General features: G+C 44.6%; 1 protein-coding gene across 4 annotated transcripts in view; it reads left to right on the forward strand.

The window, feature by feature from the left end:
- PTPRU (protein tyrosine phosphatase receptor type U) overlaps positions 1-16570 on the forward strand; it is a 340521-nt gene extending 323951 nt beyond the window's left edge. For all 4 annotated transcript variants that reach the window (XM_033157989.1, XM_033157990.1, XM_033157991.1 and 1 more), the window contains 3 exons: positions 5165-5322; positions 8850-8985; positions 15861-16570. In XM_033157989.1, coding sequence (XP_033013880.1) covers positions 5165-5322; positions 8850-8985; positions 15861-15923 — 357 coding nt within the window. In that variant the 3' untranslated portion in view covers positions 15924-16570. The remainder of the gene's footprint in view (positions 1-5164; positions 5323-8849; positions 8986-15860) is intronic.
- Positions 16571-17313: the final 743 nt, after the last annotated feature.

Genomic DNA, 17313 nt, shown 5'->3' on the forward strand with positions numbered 1-17313 from the left:
CTCTCCCATTCAATTTCCTCAGTTGTGTTCCTTGACAGACAGGAGTACCAGTGAAAGTTGCCAAGTTTACAGTCAAGGGTTAGAGATTCCCAAAAGTGTGACTCGCAACAGCTTCATTAATGTGTAATGCAGAAATTTCGGATCCCCTCCAAACTGTTGCCAAAGTTTTGTGCTCGTGCTGTGCCGCAAACACTGTATTTTGTGCCACCCCCCAAACTGAATCTGAGCAGAACCCTACTGGGATCTCTAAAAGGGAAGAAGTGGATTAGGAGCCCTTGACTTCTGGAGTCCCAATGGAGAAAAGCTTAACCAGCTGGATTTCTGTCTCATCTAGCCCAGCATTCTGTTGCCAGAAGCAGCCCTTCAGTAAAATCTGGCTGAGTATCCCCAAAGATGGGATGTGGGTGGCGCTGTGGATTAAACCACAGAGCCTAGGGCTTGCTGATCAGAAGGTCAGTGGTTCGAATCCCTGTGACGAGGTGAGCTCCCATTGCTCGGTCCCAGCTCCTGCCCACCTAGCAGTTCGAAAGCATGTCAAAAAGTGCAAGTAGATAAATAGGTACCACTCCGGTGGGAAGGTACACGGCATTTCCGTGCACTGCTCTGGTTCACCAGAAGTGGCTTTGTCATGCTGGCCACATGACCCGGAAGCTGTACGCTGGCTCCCATGGCCAGTAACGCGAGATGAGCGCCGCAACCCCAGAGTTGGACACGGCTGGACCTAATGGTCAGGGGTCACTTTAGCTTTATCCCCAAAGATGCTATTTATATCATTTATTGTCAGCATATTTATTTTTAGCTACACAGAGTGGCTAGGGTATGTATGTATCATCATCAACAACAACCCTAATCTTCAACAAAACCAAAACTAAACTCCCAGTGGCTTACATGATTTACAAGCAACCCACAGTCCCTATCTACAAACTTACAATCTAAAAGACACGACATGAAAGGGGAGAGGGGAACAAACAAGCAGTCAGGCACCATTTATTTCATATAGCAACCTGCTGAGATGAAGACAGTTCAGGAAGAGGAGGAGACAAAGGCAGCTGGACTCTTGGTGCAGCCCTTGCTGTGAGCCCTGCTTCCTTTCTCTCCCATTGCTACAGACAGGAGGAAAGGTTGCTCCTAGCTGACAGCTTGGGAGGAAGGAGGAGCCAATGTTTCTAGGCTGGAGGTGAGAATGGAGAACAGAATATATACTCAACAAGGCTCAATAGATTTGTAACAACACATTCCATGGCAGGGCTGTCCCAACACAAAATGGCACTCCCCACCCATTTCATGCACCAAAGCTGACTAGCAGCTGACTCTTACTTCAACTTGGTGCCCACCAGCACATCTGAGGGCAGCAGCCTAGCTTTGGGAGCACAGAGCAGGCCACAGACACAGTTCTGTTCTGCAACACCTCTTTGCCCGTTGCCAGTCCCCACAATGCCTGCTTCCTGTGGCAGCTGCCTCAATATGCCATAAGGGGTGCTTATGAGGTTGCAAGAAATCCAGTACTTCCCAATGGTTGGGGCTCCCTTCCAACTCTTAAAATTCCATACTTCTATGAAAGACCACATGTTTCCCAACCCAGAAAGAAGAAGCTGATGTTTGACTCTTGCATTTTTAAGTAGCCTTTAAACTTTTCAGACCTGGGACCCACCTTTGGTCCACTTCAGAACCTATAATTTACTCCCCCCCCGAAAAAACCCCATACATTTTTAAGGTGCTAGTGCTGCTGTTTCAACCCAACTTAGATCAGGCTGTGACCCAGTTGTTAGTCCCATCCTACCAGCTAAAGACCAACAGAACCAACCGATTTTAACCAATGTTTTTAACCATTTCTCTTACAGTTTTAATATTTCATATTTAAACTATACAAGTTTTGAATGGAATAAAGGGAAATATTTTCTTCTCTCTTTGTGAGTGGCCAAATATTTGTTTATTATTGTGTACAAAGACTTCAGGCTTCTGGTTCATTGTTTTATTTTGCCTTTTCTTCCGTCTTCCGTTTTTGTACCTCTAATATCTTTGATTAATATTTTATCTGTTTCAGTATTTTTCTACTTTCTGAAAATAAAGGAAAGGGGAGGGGAAGGCAACACGGGGTGGGGGGGAGAATGATATTAAAGTCTTAAAGCAAAACATTTTGACTTTGGGTGACTGAGGAGGAAAGGGAACCTTTCCATTGCTGAGACAACTCTGAGGTGTGTCAGTGCCTGGGAATGTGTACACACAAACAGATGCACAATTTTCAAAGCATCGATCAGCATTTTAGAAAAATTTGCTCTGGATCCCAGAAGGATGCAGTTAATCACTAAAACCATATATTTCTTGCAGTGATTAGCAAAACAAAGATATTAAAGTCTTTAAGCAAAAGAAAAAAAGAAAAGAAAAAGAAATGTTTTGGCTTCTGCCTTCCTCAGCTGCTCTGAGGTAAATTAAAATTCCAGAGCCAGAGAACTCTGATAAAAATGGAAACTGAAGGAGAAAATGTTTGCATTCTCTTATTTGTCCCATATACAGAACTGAAATCAACCCAGAGAATAGGTAACAATATGTCACTGAAGACTGACTCTCCATCCCCCCCCCCCACACAAAAATGCATTCTGTTTTGTGGGAGAAAATCCCCCTTTGTGGGTTCAGTATGGAGGCGCAAACCAATTAGACTTTATTCAGTAATGCATTATAAGACAGAGTCCAAAGAAATTTGTGAGAGCTTTCCATTATGTTACATGCTATATAGGGTGGGCAGGGGGAGGGGCATCATCTAGGCAATTCCATCTTTTCTCCAAGCATCTTCTGCCACTCCACCATCTCTCATCCAACCACGGTCCTTGAAAACACTTTTCCAACCCACTTTTTTCTCTGTACTCACAGAGCCCTCCTTATATCTTATTTGGGGGCCATATCATGCCCCCCCCAAAAAAACTGAGCACGAGAACAGCCAACCTCAAATTGTAGGGGCGGTGAATGGAATGTGGCCATTTTAGCTCTAGCCCTAGTTTAAACTTGAGCAAAACATGTCAATTATATCATCATCATCACCATCAATCATCATCATGTATCGAGATCTGATTGGCTACCCAGTGCCAGGACATCATTACATTGCCCATGTAATTGGAGAAACCAGTCCCTGCTAGGGGCACAGGCTGTGTGTGTGTGTGTGTGTGTGTGTGTGTGAAACAAAAATCACCTATCGGACTATGGAGGGTACAATGTATATGTGTGTGACGGCATGTGAGAGAAGTTTCCTGTCCTTCCTGCAGTGTGGTAAAGTGATTTTTTTTTTAGGGGTTGAGTGGGGTGGGGCCACTGATACAGCTCCTTGCCAGGGATGCAAGGAACCCTGGGTATGCCTCTGCAAGCAAACAGTGGTACCAGAGTGAAAATCTGAACAAACAAAACAGGAGCTTCAAATTTCTGTGAAAAGAGACCACAGCAGGGTTTTAGGGGTCTTTTGTCCCCATTTCACCTTGAAAATTTGGCTAAACTCATCCAAGTGCATAAGTCCTAATGGATGGGTAAATACATCCAGTCTTCTTTGCTGATGGCTCAGAAATCTGTCATTGATTGCCTTCTCTCCAGTTCTGTGCCTCTCCTGCCCCAGCCCATTAATAAAGCATTAATGACAGCTTTAGTACCAGTCCCAGAGATTCATCTCATAAGCCACTCTTGATTCTCATAGTATTTTCATTCTTCCCTCCCAAGCCTCTGATTTGGTACTGAGCTCTGCATCCACCTGCTTAAACCCTGGGCTCACTTAGCTGTGTGCACATAATCCCTCTCCTTCCAGAGCCCCCTAACCACATTAGATTGCAAAGCTAACCAGATTACCAGAGTATTAAAGAGCATCCCTTTCCTCTCACAGCCTCCCTTCCCTTTCGAGATTTTTTTATTTGTTTGCAGAGAGTACCAAATGTATAAAAACAGGTGCTTCTGACAGCCATCATTGCCAGGATTGTCATTGTCACTTTTGGTGTTGTGTATTCATGTGTGTTTGTGAGAGAATGGGTGGGGGGCAATACCCAAGAATAAGCTCATTATTATGACAAATCTGAACTGTGGGTGAGTGGATACCGTTGCTTCCATTCCACTGTTGTTCCACTAGGTCACAAGGCCCAGTGTTGCATCCTGCCCTTCTTTTGATTTAACACAAATAATTTCTAAAATTAATTCTGCAACTAGCACATTGTACGGGAGCATTTTCCATTCCATCCTGTATTTGTCACATGCGGCAATGTCTTCATTCCACTGCAGTTCAACTTCCGCCAAAAACAATATTACTCACCTCACAGTTCACGGTGCTGAAATTTCACACCTTAATAGTTTACATCATTCATTATGGTGTCATTGTGTTACTTTCTCCACCCTCTCTCATTTAAATGCAAAGGAAACACAATGCAAATGAGAAAGAGGGAACATAATCAAGTACATATCATCTGTTGATTGAAAGCAACAACAATAACAACAGTGAATGCTGGTTATATTCTGTGGATTGATTGCCATTCCCATCATGGGATAAATAGCGCTGGCGATTTCCACTCCCATTTCCATTTTTGTCAGAATTTTCCAGCATCCCCATCAGCTTAACATGGGTTTGACAATACAGCATATTTCCTCATGCTGGTGCCCTCCCCCCATTATTTTGGACTACCAACCCCTGCCAGCATGACCAGTGGACATGGGAGTTGTAGTCCAGAACCAGTGGTGGCTGGTGCCCTTTGCAACTGATAGGGCAGAAGGCAGGGAGACCAACAGTAGATGGCGCCAGAGCCAACGACGGGCAGAGCCAACTAATTCTACAAATTTCCCCATCCTTCTCCCTTCTAAGTTCTACAAGGGGCAACACTGGGACTAAGGAGGAGGAAGCTAACAGCCGGTGCTACCCGCTGGACTGGTTGTAAGTAAGAAGGCAGGCGAATGAGGACTGGTTGGTGGCAGGCTGTGGTTGGTGGGGTGGTGCCCCATTTGCCCAAGTGGACCAGCCCCCTGTCCAAAACATATGGGTGGCACCAGCGTAAGGAAGGCTGCCTTAGAGAGAAAAGGTCTGTTTGTGTGCACGCACACACACATTGTAGGTTATAGTTCAAGATGGGTCGTGTGTCTAAAAAGCCTGAAAACATCTCACCTAAGCATGCTACCATAAAGGGGAGAAATGATGTGCTTTCTCTAGTTACAGGAAGGGCACCTGATGGTTCGACACTTTCAGTACCTGCGGTGGTCAGCTTACCGAGACACCCCTGATTCAAAGAAATCCTTCCTGCATTTATTAGCCCAAGTGGATAAATGGCAGGGGGAGAGCGGCGATGGAAGGACAATCGTCCATTGTTTGTAAGTGTCACCTTGTGGGGTGGGGAGGGGGACAAGGGCCCCTCCTTCTCAGTAGGAAGGAGGGGGTGTTCACTTTACCAAGCCACCTCCAGTTCTATTACCTCTCGGTTTAATTGTCAAGAAGAATTTGTGATGCTGGTGTAATGTTGTGTTACAGCAGAATGGTTCTTTTTGTAGCATAGCCTTTGCCAACCTGGTGCTCTCCAGGCTTTTGAAAGGGTGTTCATAATGGCCAACTGTTTTATCATTAACAGGATTTAACTGTATGTAGGTTCTGAGGAAGTGCTGAAAAAGTCTATTGATCCTCATATGTTGATGGTTTCAACCCCCACCCCCCGCGCGCGCAAAGGTATAATATATATGAGGCAACTTTTACGTTTCCAAATTGATAGGGGCACCCAGAAAGCTTTTAATCAAAAATGAATTACCATCTTGTCTGTCTTCGTTAGCCGAAGGATAATTTGGCAGTGTATTTGCAACATCCAGAGCTTTCCAGAGGGCAAAGTTGAGACGACAGAGAGACAGGAGAGAGAGAGAGAGAGAAGAGAGAAGAGAGAGGGAGGGAGAGAGGGAGAGAGAGAGAGAGAGAGAGAGAGAGAGAGAGAGAGAGAGAGAGAGAGAGAGAGAGAAGCAACTTCTGGCTTACAAACAGGAATCTTGCATGTGTCTGGCTAATTTGATTATATCAGGTGTAAAGGATTTATTAGCTCTGATGGGAATCCATGCCCTGCAGAATATACAGTGTAAACTGGCAACATGCCTGAAATAATAGGGGAGTGTGTGGCGCAGGTGGGGGGGGGGGAGGGGAGGAAAGTCTGAGCTTCCCTGGGTCTCATCACTTTGCACAAAATGAAACAGGTGCTTGAGAAGGAATAAATAAAGTTGCTCGGATTTGCTCTGGGAGCTTGAGATAGTGTTGATGTCACTTGCAGCTGTTTAGTTTGGCTAATGTGGAACTGTTAAAGCCTAAACTGTAACTTTAAAGAAGGGGTGGGGAACCTCAGCCCCAGGGGACGAGTGCATCCCTCTTTATTTGGCCCACCCCAAGCCTTACTTGCAGATACTGAGGCTTGAACCTTATACTTCCTGCATGCAATCGTATTTTCTACCACTGAGCCATGACCTCATTCTTTTTTATTCCGACATCCTTGAAAATTGCCACAGTGCAGGAAAGTCTGGCTCTTCACCTCCTTGTTGCGGGCTCTTAGCATTTCAGATTTCTCCACAGTAGGAAGAAAGACAATGCTCCACAGGCACTGCTGTGTTCTGAGTGGGGAAGATGAGATTAAGGAGATTCTCTGCAAAAATTGTGTCGGCATTTGTTGGTCTCTTCTGGAGTCACAATGTAGTGTCATTCCTGGGTGGGAACATTCCGGGGAGCGAGAAGAAATGATGGCTGCCTCTGTTGGCCAACGGGGTAGACAATTTTTTCTCTCCCAGAAAATGCAATATGTCATTCCCACCAGGCCATGTTGCAGCAAATGCATCTGGGCTGTTCAGAAGGCGGTACCACTACACCACTTGAAAGATTGCAAAGCTTTGGTGTTTTTTAATGAAAAATAAAATAACAACAGAAGACAGAATGAAAATATCGAAGCAGAGACAAAAAGGGTCTTTGATTATTTTTGTTATACAAAAACAGAACATCCTCCGGCGCCTCATTTTAAATAATGGTAAGACTCAGAGCCCATTCAAATTTTTTATAGATTTCAGACCACGCTGGGAGATGATTCCTATCTCTGTATGTTATTTTTGCCCCAGCAATTCTTATGTCTGTGAGTTATTTTTTCCCCAAGCAGTCCTCAAACTGACTTGCCCAAATACTGGATCCCTGCACTAATACAAATAATGTAATGCTGAGTATTTATATAATACTTTGCTTAAGAGTTTGAATTGCTGCATTACCACAATCATATAATAATGCTGGTATTATCCCCATTAGCAAAGTGCTCAGACTTTTGGTGGGATGAGGGTTTTCCCTGCCCTCTCCCTCTCTCCCCCCCCCCACTATCTTTGGATTCCCATCTGTATTTGCATAGGAGCAAAACAGCCCTTCTGAGTCTGCTCAACAATTTAATCTCATAGCAAGGATTATTTCTCAATCATTGCCACAAGCCTATATTTAATTATACCCAAGAGACAGCAAACCCCTTGATCCAGAGCCTTAAAAGTGGCTATTCTGGAAAGCCCAGGGTAATTATGCAACATGGGGAGGTGAGCGCATTCTGAGCTTAAGACCCTTTTCTAAGGAAGCAAGCAAATCTTCAGCAGCCTCTTGCATAAACCATGGCTGAAAACTTTGAAATCCTTTAGACAAAACTCAAATTAATCATTTCAACAGTTTTTACAGGGGAGCGGGGTGGGGAACAGTGATGAAGCCTAAAACTTGGCATAACTTACTGCAATGGCTTCTGCTCTGCACTTCTTGACCCAGTTGGAATTACTAAACCAGACTTTGAGAATTTACAGATTCTTAAGAGTCCTCCGTTCAAGACTTCCAAAAGCACAAAATGGCACTGAGCTTTGGCTTTGAGCTTTGGATCCAGCTGAACTTAGGTCTTATTGGAATCAATGGGGCAATCGAGTCATGGCTTAAGTATCATTGCTTTCAATGGGAATGGAGTTCAACAAACTTAGCCTCAGTCTAGTCCCCCGATTCCAGTTCTGCCATCTATATATTTGGCTTCTGTCTATTCATGTGCCTTATGCAAGTATTGGCTAGAATCTAGAGAAGCCACTGTTCCTGCGTCTTCCCCCCCCCCCAACGCAAAAGACTTAAAGATTGGGCTCAAGGTGACCATCAAGACCATTTACTTACTTACTTACTTACTTACTTACTTACTTACTTAATTTTTGCATTGCTTCCCATAAAAATATCCTGAAGCGATTCACGATAAAAAAACACAAACAATGAAAAATATACATAAAAAACAATTTCAAGTCCAAATCCCTTATGATTTGTGGACCTTACTTATTGAATGTAGGAAGTCTGTCTAATTTCAACTCTCCAAAGTTATCCTTTGGGTTGGGTACCTGCAGTGCTTTTTTTTCCCTGGGGGGACAAAGGGATATGCATACCCCTAAACATTTTGTGAATCATTGTGCTTTTGTCCATTTACTGTATTTATTTTTCCTGATTTGAACTATAAAATGGTGATTTTCTTGAATCAAAATGAGAGTATCCCTAAAAAAAAAAGCACTGGATACATTACTTTGGCTTGTTCCCCCCTCCCCCCACTGCTGGATTTAAAAGCAGTTCACCATTTTGTTGCTGTTGGTACATTTATATTGTATCTTCCCTTTGAGTTGCTTAAGGTGGTATACATGGCTGTCCTCCTATTTTTTCATTGCAACAGCCCTGTGAGGTAGGCTAGGCTGAGGGTTAGTGACAGACCCACTGTCACCCAGTGAGCTTCATGGCTGGGTAGGGATTTGAACTCTCGAATCCAAGGTCCTACTCTCAATACTGTAACCACTGGGCTGTTTTAATATGCTGACTGTCCCCATGCATTCAATTTCTCCTGCAGAAATGGGGGAGGCCGGAGTGGCACCTTCTGTGCCTGCACCATGATCTTGGAGATGATCAAGTGTCACAAGCTGGTGGATGTTTTCTTCGCTGCAAAGACCCTCCGCAACTACAAGCCAAATATGGTCGAGACCTTTGTAAGTAACAAAAGCACAGTTTCCTTTGCCTACACCTTTTGAAAACTTTGCAGCTCTGTGGAATTGGCAGGAAATGACAGAATTTTCTGCCTCAAACTGTGATCATGACATTTAGCTTGTACCACTTTTGTAAGATATGTTGGTAAATGGCTATCAACCATGGTACCTCAAGAGAACTTCAATATTCATAGAATTATAGAGTTGGAAGGCACCTCTGATGATCATCTAGTCCAACTTGTTGCAATGCAAGAATATGCAGCTGTCCCATATGGGGATCGAACCTGCATCCTTTAACCAACTGAGCTATCCAGAATCAGCAGCACTATGTCAATGAATACTAGTTGCTGCAGAGGGCTGTTAGCTTCATGCCCTGTGGCTGGGCATCCCCAGTTGGCCACTTTGAGAAACAGGATTCTGAACTTCTGCTATGATCTTGCAGGGTCATTTTTTACTAGTGGTTGGCATCATAGTCCTGTCCAGGAATGAAAGAAAGCCTCGCTGTTTTCTTTAACTGGCAGGAGGTTAGTGTGACCATAGATGCTAGAGGAGGCTTCCATTTGAAGGGAGCTTCAGCTGGGCATGGAAGGCCCTAGGTGGACATTCAAGGACCCCCAAGCATAAAGATAGCAGATAGGATTGGTGGCTAAGGGCTGACCAGTTCTCTTCCAAATATTTTCTAAGCTCACCTTCCAAACTTTCCTCTCTCTCTAGCTCAATACATGCTTGCCAGGAGTCACGGGGTTTAGAATCCAGGACTTTTATCTCTCTGTGAGATGGCCCTGCATGGTGAGCCACCAGGACTGCTGCTGTTTACTGTCCCTAATTTGGCACATTATATATTGGGAAGAGCAGATTGTGGAGGGCAATTCAACATGATGCTAAGTCATGCTGTAGATCTGAGGTGGGATCTGTTGTCAACTTGAGAGCTGCATTCCATCAAGAGATACCTAAGGGACACATGCCACTGGTGGGTGGGACCAAAGGCAAAATGTGGATGGAACATGGGATATGACTTTGATCAGCAGGCTACATTCCAGACAGACAAAAGTCATTGAGATCCAAGCAGGCAAGCAAGAGAGGAAAAGGCAAGATCACAGTTCAAGGCACTTGAGGAGGGTATTTAGCAGGGCCAGTGAGAGGCGTGGCCTAGGGAGATGGGTGTGGCCTGGGGAGAGTTCCAAAGGTCACATAGAGATGTCTAGAAGGCCTTCTTGGCTGCAAGGAATTACCTGAGGGCACACGATGCAGCTAGCTTGCAAAAGCTAAACAAATCTAAGTTGCTTCCATGCCTGCATTGGACGCCACCTGTGTGCTGCTATGACTTCCATAATGGAAGGAACCACAAGGATCATCTAGTTCCACCTGCTGCAGTGCAGGAAAGTTTTGCCCAACATGGGGCTTGAACCCACAACCCTGAGATTAAGAGTCTTTTGCTCTGCCAACTGAGCTATTGAGATCAAGCCAAATCAAAATGAGGATGAGGGCAATGGATTGTACACAGTGTTAATCCTACTCAGAGTTGGCCCACTGCAATGAATGGGCATGACTAAATTAGGCCAATTCATTCCAATGCTTCTACTCTGAGTGGAACCTAGGATACAGCCTGTCTTGTGTGAGTAAAAGTAAAATAAAAAAATAGTGCAAATATAGCACCCAGCTGTAAATGGGTGTGGGGCTGTGTTGGTGCCGTAATTGAAAGGTATGTTCCTACCCCATTCACAGTCCATGCACTCAAAAACTTGCTAAACGCTTGCAAACAGGGCAGTGGATTTGGAAGGGGTGCATTTTGGTGCAGTTCTAGAGCCAAACCCTAAGGATGAACATTTCGGTTTTCTAAGCACACCCATCTGCAATGCCGGAATCTTATTTTCTTGCTTTAAGTAGCGAGTCATGCCAGGAACAGAACTGGACTGGTGGCCGGGGGGGGGGGGATATGACATTTGCAAAGTCTGGATTATCAAATTTCTACCTTGCAAAATGAAATGTCTTTTGGGGTGGATGTGATTGCATTAGGAATTAAAACCACAATTGGAGCAGGGGGACCGGGGGGGGGGGAGAGGATAGGAATTAAGCAAAAGCAATAAAAAAAAATTGCAAGAACTGGCACAGAGTCGGACAACCTATTGGGCTGAATTGCAAGGTATTAGCAGATGCAAACTAGTGTTTTCATCCGGAACACAATCTTTCCCCAACCTCAGTTGAACCTGCAAAGGCTGTTTCGTGAAGACTCAATTTAATGATCCACCACAGGAGTAAATGAGATCTTGTCTGTTTTGCTATTAGTAGAGTTTCACTGATTTGCACCCACAGAGGATCTGGCCCCTGTGTGCATCCTTTCTGCTACAGAACTTTGATGTTTCAATGCTGCCATCAAGGAAAGCAGCTCTCCTCTTCTTTTTAATCCAAAAGCATTAGATAGTTGTTTAATCTCTTGCATAGTTGCCTTCACTGTTTGATTCTTTTCCCTTCTGGAGACCACTGTCACCTGAGGCTCTGGGCTCAGGTTTCCCCAACCCACAAGAAACTAATTGATTTCTTGAAAAGTTGGCTGCTGCTTTCATTGAAGGAATTGTGCTTAAAAGTTTGGATGGAATGCCTTCTCTAGCAGCCAGCCAAACTTCTGTTGTTGCCCATATCTTAACTGCTCCTTCCAAATGTCAGGTTAAGGGCCAAGTCAGAATGATTGGGAGGGCATAGTCCATTGCATGAACCCCTGTCTGCAGTCTGAAGTACAGGCGGCAACATTTTGCTCGCTTCCAATTGACATGCGACCGCCTACGTGCGGATCCTTTTGGACCTGGAAGAGGGCAGGACGGGGTGGTGGTGGGGTGGAATGGGGCATAACCGGGGGCCAGGAACGGAACCCCCATTCAAAAGGGTTGCCACCTGTAGTGCAACCCAGACACAGACCGACCATCTCAGTGAAAAAGTAAAAGGAGCAACCAAAATGATGAAGCAGATGGAGCAACTCTCATATGAGAAAAGATTGCTGTGTTTGGGACTTCTTGGTTTACAGATTTTAGTTTAGAGAAAAGGCAGGGAAGAGGTGGTGTGATAGGCATTCATAAGGTTTTTTTTCTCCCTCTCTCATAATGCTCATGGACCTCCAATGAAGCTGAATGTTGGAAGATTCAGGAAAGATGAAAGAAAGTGTTCCTTCAAAGCAGTGCCTAGTTATGGAACTTGCTCCCACAGAGGCTGTGTTAGCCACCAATTTGGGTGGGTTTAAAAGAGGACTGGATAAACTCACGGATGATATTGCTATTGATGGCTGCTAGTCATGGTGGCTATGCTCTGCCTCCACAGTCAGAGGTAGCAAAGCTTCTGAATAGCAATTCCTGGAAACCATGGAGGTGGGGTGGGGAGAGTTCTAATGTGCTTGGGTTTTGCTTGCAGGTTTCCCATACACATCTTGTTGGCCACTGTGGGAACAGGGTGCTGGACTAGATGGGGGGGGGTACAACCACAGACACATCCTGAGCCCCTCTTCCAGCTGAGCTGGGATGAGAGAGAATTTCTTTTTCTTTTTTCTTTTTCTTTTGCATTTAATGAGAAACTACCTAGTTTGAGGATGAGATGGTTGGACAGTGTTCTCGAAGCTACTAACATGAGTTTGGCCAAACTGCGAGAGGCAGTAAAGGATAGGCGTGCCTGGCATGCTCTGGTTCGTGGGGTCACGACTGAACGACTGAACAACAACAACCTAGTTTGCATTTTTCAAACTAACACACAAACCAAAACAGATATCTTTTGAAATTTGCACTTCTCTGAAATTTGTGGTGCAGCTCTTCCACCGCCTAGCAGAGGGACGCCTCTGCCCGATTCAGACCCCCTCCAGCATGGCAAATCAGGGTTTGGGGTAGTTCTGCCCCGCGCTTTGGGTGGCTCGGGATGTAGCTAACTTCATGCCACAGCTATTGCTGGGCCACAGTATGCCATGTGGTACAATATACAGAGCAGGTCCTTCAGGGAGTGTTTATTTCTCACCAAATGGTTGCAAAATGATTGGCATTGCTGTGTCCGGTCCATTGCCTTCAGACCTAACACTGACACCAGATCATTTTCTCCAGAATATCAATCACGAGCCTTATTCTTCTCGCTTTTAAGGTGGCCAGTTCACACAGCCCCCGACTGTGGCATAAATGTATGATAGTCTCAAACCAACCCAGTAGGAAACTCATATAATACAAAAGAATTATCCATCATATCAGCTGCAGGATATAGATAAAAGAAGAGCACTCTGCTGCATAGACGACCTCTTAAAAGGAGCTGTCGTTTTTCTACTTCAGAGAACACCCTTTCAAAATGTGGTCTTGGCTCCTCTTTCATCTCTTTCCCAGGCTGTTGCGGACTCCACTGATGCCTAAATCCTCCCCCTTCCTTCCTACTCTCCTGACATCCTAATAGCAGATCATTCTTTTGCACTCTGGCTTTCATGAGAGTTTGTTGTCTCTTTCTTTATATAGCAACGTTCCTTCCCATTTTGAAATTTGCTTTTGGACAACGAAGGTACGCAGAGAAATCTTAGCACATGTTCCCCAGTGGACCTGAAATTTCCCAGCTGGATTCAATAGCGCTTACTTCCAGGCAAGTGAGCGTAGGATTGCAGCTACTGCAGAGTGGAAAAATGCCACCCCCTTCCACAGAGACTTTTGTGGCCCTGTTCGCAGGCACCAAAGGTGGGAAGAGATCAATAGCCTCCCATTGCTTAGAAAAGTTATGGTTATTATTATTAATTGTTAAATTTGTATACTGCCATGTACCCGCAGATCTCAGGGCAGTTCATAACATAAAATCACAATATATAAAAAACCCTACAAAGTACGTAATAAAAACAAAAATAAAGACAACTTAATAACCGTCCCCTTCCACAATGCATTTTAAAGGTGCATTGGATGTCAATCAGCCAAAGGCCTGGTTAAAGAGTGGCATGTCTGGTTCTATTCCTCATGCCCATCTTGCCTTAACAACCCTGTGTGGTAGGTTTCGTTAAGAGATAACCATTTATCTGCTATGTGTGCAGATAAAGAGCTGTCAGGTTACCATTGCAAGCCCTCAGTACAGGAAGATCTGAAGAGGGTTACTTCTTATTTGGATGGTATTTTTTAAAAAAATTATGTGTTCATTGTAAAATTACATATTAATGGACAAAGCAATTAATATATTCCTCATGTATTTTAGGTTGTTTTATTCTCGTTTTTAATGTTTGTGTTGGTGAGAGATTCAGATATTCTTGACACTACAGCTCCCGTCATGCCTCATTGCAGCATGTGGAGGATAGGGGACGTGGGGGATGCTGTGGTCCAAACCACTGAACCTCTTGGGCATGATGATCAGAAGGTTGGCGGTTTGAATCCCCACGACAGAGTGAGCTCCCATTGCTCTGTCCCAGCTCCTGCCAACCTAGCAGTACGAAAGCTCACCAGTGCAAGTAGATAAATAGGTACCGCTGTGGCAGGAGGGTAAAGGGTGTTTCTGTGCGCTCTGGTTTCCGTCATGGTGTTCCGTTGCGCCAGAAGCGGTTTAGTCATGCTGGCCACATGACCTGGAAAGCTGTCTGTGGACAAACACCAGTTCCCTCAGCCTGAAAGTGAGATGAGCAGCACAACCCCATAGTCACCTTTGACTGGACTTAACCATCCAGGGTCCTTTACCTTACCTTATGTGGAGGATGCTACATTGCCTAGTCACTGACAATAAGGAGCTACATGGACCAGTGGTCTGATTCAGTATCAGTCACCTTGCTGTGTTCCAGAGCAAATGCCCGTCTAATTGAGCATCCTGTTTCCCTCAGCAGCCAGCCATGGGGCCCACAAGCAGCACAAGAGGGTCATAACCCACACCCCATGTTTTTAGTGAATAGTGTTCTTCAGTGAAAAGTGTTTCTCAGAGATGCAGTATTGTAGCCAACTAAATTTTCATCACAGTAAGCCCACTGAAACGAACAACAAGAAGAAAAAATAGTGGGTCTGCTCTGAGAAGGCCTAGCATGGGTGGGTTACATACAACCCATATTGTCTGTGACCCTATAACTGATCGCTGATCCTGACCTGGCGCCAGTCACCATCTCTTAGCCCAACTTCTCTCACAGGGTTGTTGGGGAGAAACAGAAATATGTACATCATCTTGATCTCCTTGGAGGAAACGTGAGATACCAATATAAAAATAAATAAACTGATAAAGAATTAAATCAAATTGTAGTGAATTTCTCCAGCAGGAGGTGTTTTCAGGGCCGGATTTAGGTTTGATGAGGCCCTAAGCTACTGAAGGTAATGGGGCCCTTTATATGTCCAGCTGTCATTTGTCAACAACAAATTGTCACTGTTTTTTTTGTGTCGAATATATGCTATATGGTAATTTATGGACCTAATAGGTATCTAAAGACATTTGCACATTTTGTTAAATATGTACATCATAGGAGCCTACACAACACAAACACTGTTGTTGTATGTAGGTTTTATTTTATTTGTTTTTATCTTATATTTTGGAAATGTACATCCAGTTTTTTTTTCCTTTAATTTTTTTGGGGGCCCCAAGAGAGTGGGACCCTAAGCTATAGTTTCTTTAGCTTATACATAAATCCTGCACTGGATGTTTTCCAGCACTTTTCGCAAGGCTGGACCAGAGACAGAGGAGAAACTTGTTTGGTATGCTTTTTGCAGTGGACTGAGCTGATCTGACACTCCTGAACTCGCCTTCACTCCCAGTCAAGTTGTGCACTTTTATGATGCCGTTTTGGTGAACAAAATGTGCCCATAAGAACGTGTACCTTAGGTATGCTTATTTTATGGGGAAATGCACTGCAAAGCATTGGTGAATGTGCATTTCGCCCGTTCTTAACAATCCTTCTTTTCTCCTCTCCCTCCCCCTTAAAGGAACAGTACCACTTCTGCTATGACATAGCCCTGGAATACCTGGAGTCACTGGAGACCAGATAGCACCTTGCCAGAAGCACGCAGGCAAGTGTTTGTTTTGGGTTTGTGCCAAACATGCATTTTGCATCCAGACTTTTGAGTAAGAGCAAGAAGGAGGAGAAGAGAAGAGAATACAAGGAAAAGAACGAAAACTAAAAAGGCAAGATATGGGGCCATGTTGTCCATCCCCTACCTTCATCTTTCCTCCTAAGCTTCTGCTCCCACTCCTCCAGCTGCTGGCAGAGCAGAGCCTACACAAACTCATCCCATCTACAAAACGGTTGTGTATGTGCCAGCCTGGAGTTTGGCACCTGTGTGTTGTTTGTGCATGTATGGACACCGGTGTGCTGGAAGAGCATCAGGCTTAATCTCCTTGTGACTGCACCAATCAAAGGATCCATGCCACCGAGACTGGGAGGAGAGCTGAAGTCCAGCATCTTTCACAACGACCACAGGATATTCGAAGAAACAGAGGTGTTCTGAAAGCTTATAAGAAGCTCTTTGAAGGCGATCATGCAAAATCTTGGCAACCATCCTTCTGTGGGAAAGTGTGCGCCATCTTGGACTGACAGTGAAAATTGGGACATGTACAGTTTTTCGCTCTTTGTTTATAACCCTACGTTTATTGTTTCCAGACTAATGCCTGCCTCCAAAGAGTGTTTCTGAATTTATCCCTGGTCTAACCTTACCTGTAGGAAAACACAGTGAATGAATTCTGGGGGTTATCTAAGAGAAAGAAAGCACACAGGCTACTTGCTCCAAGACTAAGGTAGCCAGACCAGATTTTGTAACAACCACCATGTCTTTGTGCCTGGATACTGCACTCCAAACAGCAGAAGCTTTAGAAGGGGCTTCCTTTTTAGAGCGTCAATCCTCCAGCCCTTTCAAGGCATTTTCAAGAGGGCTACCCCAACACTGAATCACCCCAGATATCACACCATTCTTCAGAATGTCAGCCACTAGAATTAACTCTGTCTCTGTCTCAGACACACACATACAGTGGTTTCGGACACCACCAGCAACTGATTCAGCAGAGAAGTCTATCCTCCAAATGGGTTTGACCATATTTCTGAGGACTGGTCGACAAGTGGGGACAAACAGGGATGAGACAGATGCCAATGGCAATGCAGATTCCCCCCCCCTTTTTTAAGGGTCAGGCGTGAACTTCAGGTTGTGGGCTGGCTGCGGCTTTGAGATGGAAGGAGGTCACTTGTAAATTATTTCAGCACATAGGACTAATGTGGTTCAGATTCATTTTACCTGGAAAGGTAAGCCTGTTCTCCCGACACACAAGGACAGACACTTCCACGTTTATTTTCTGTAGCTTGGTTCAGTGAATCAGAACTTTGAAAGCATAAACTGTGGTGGTTACCGGCAGAAGCATAAGAGAGTTGGGTGGGTGGCATTTCTTCAA

This window comes from Lacerta agilis, chromosome 8 (assembly GCF_009819535.1).
Source record: "Lacerta agilis isolate rLacAgi1 chromosome 8, rLacAgi1.pri, whole genome shotgun sequence".
Lineage (NCBI taxonomy): Eukaryota > Metazoa > Chordata > Lepidosauria > Squamata > Lacertidae > Lacerta > Lacerta agilis.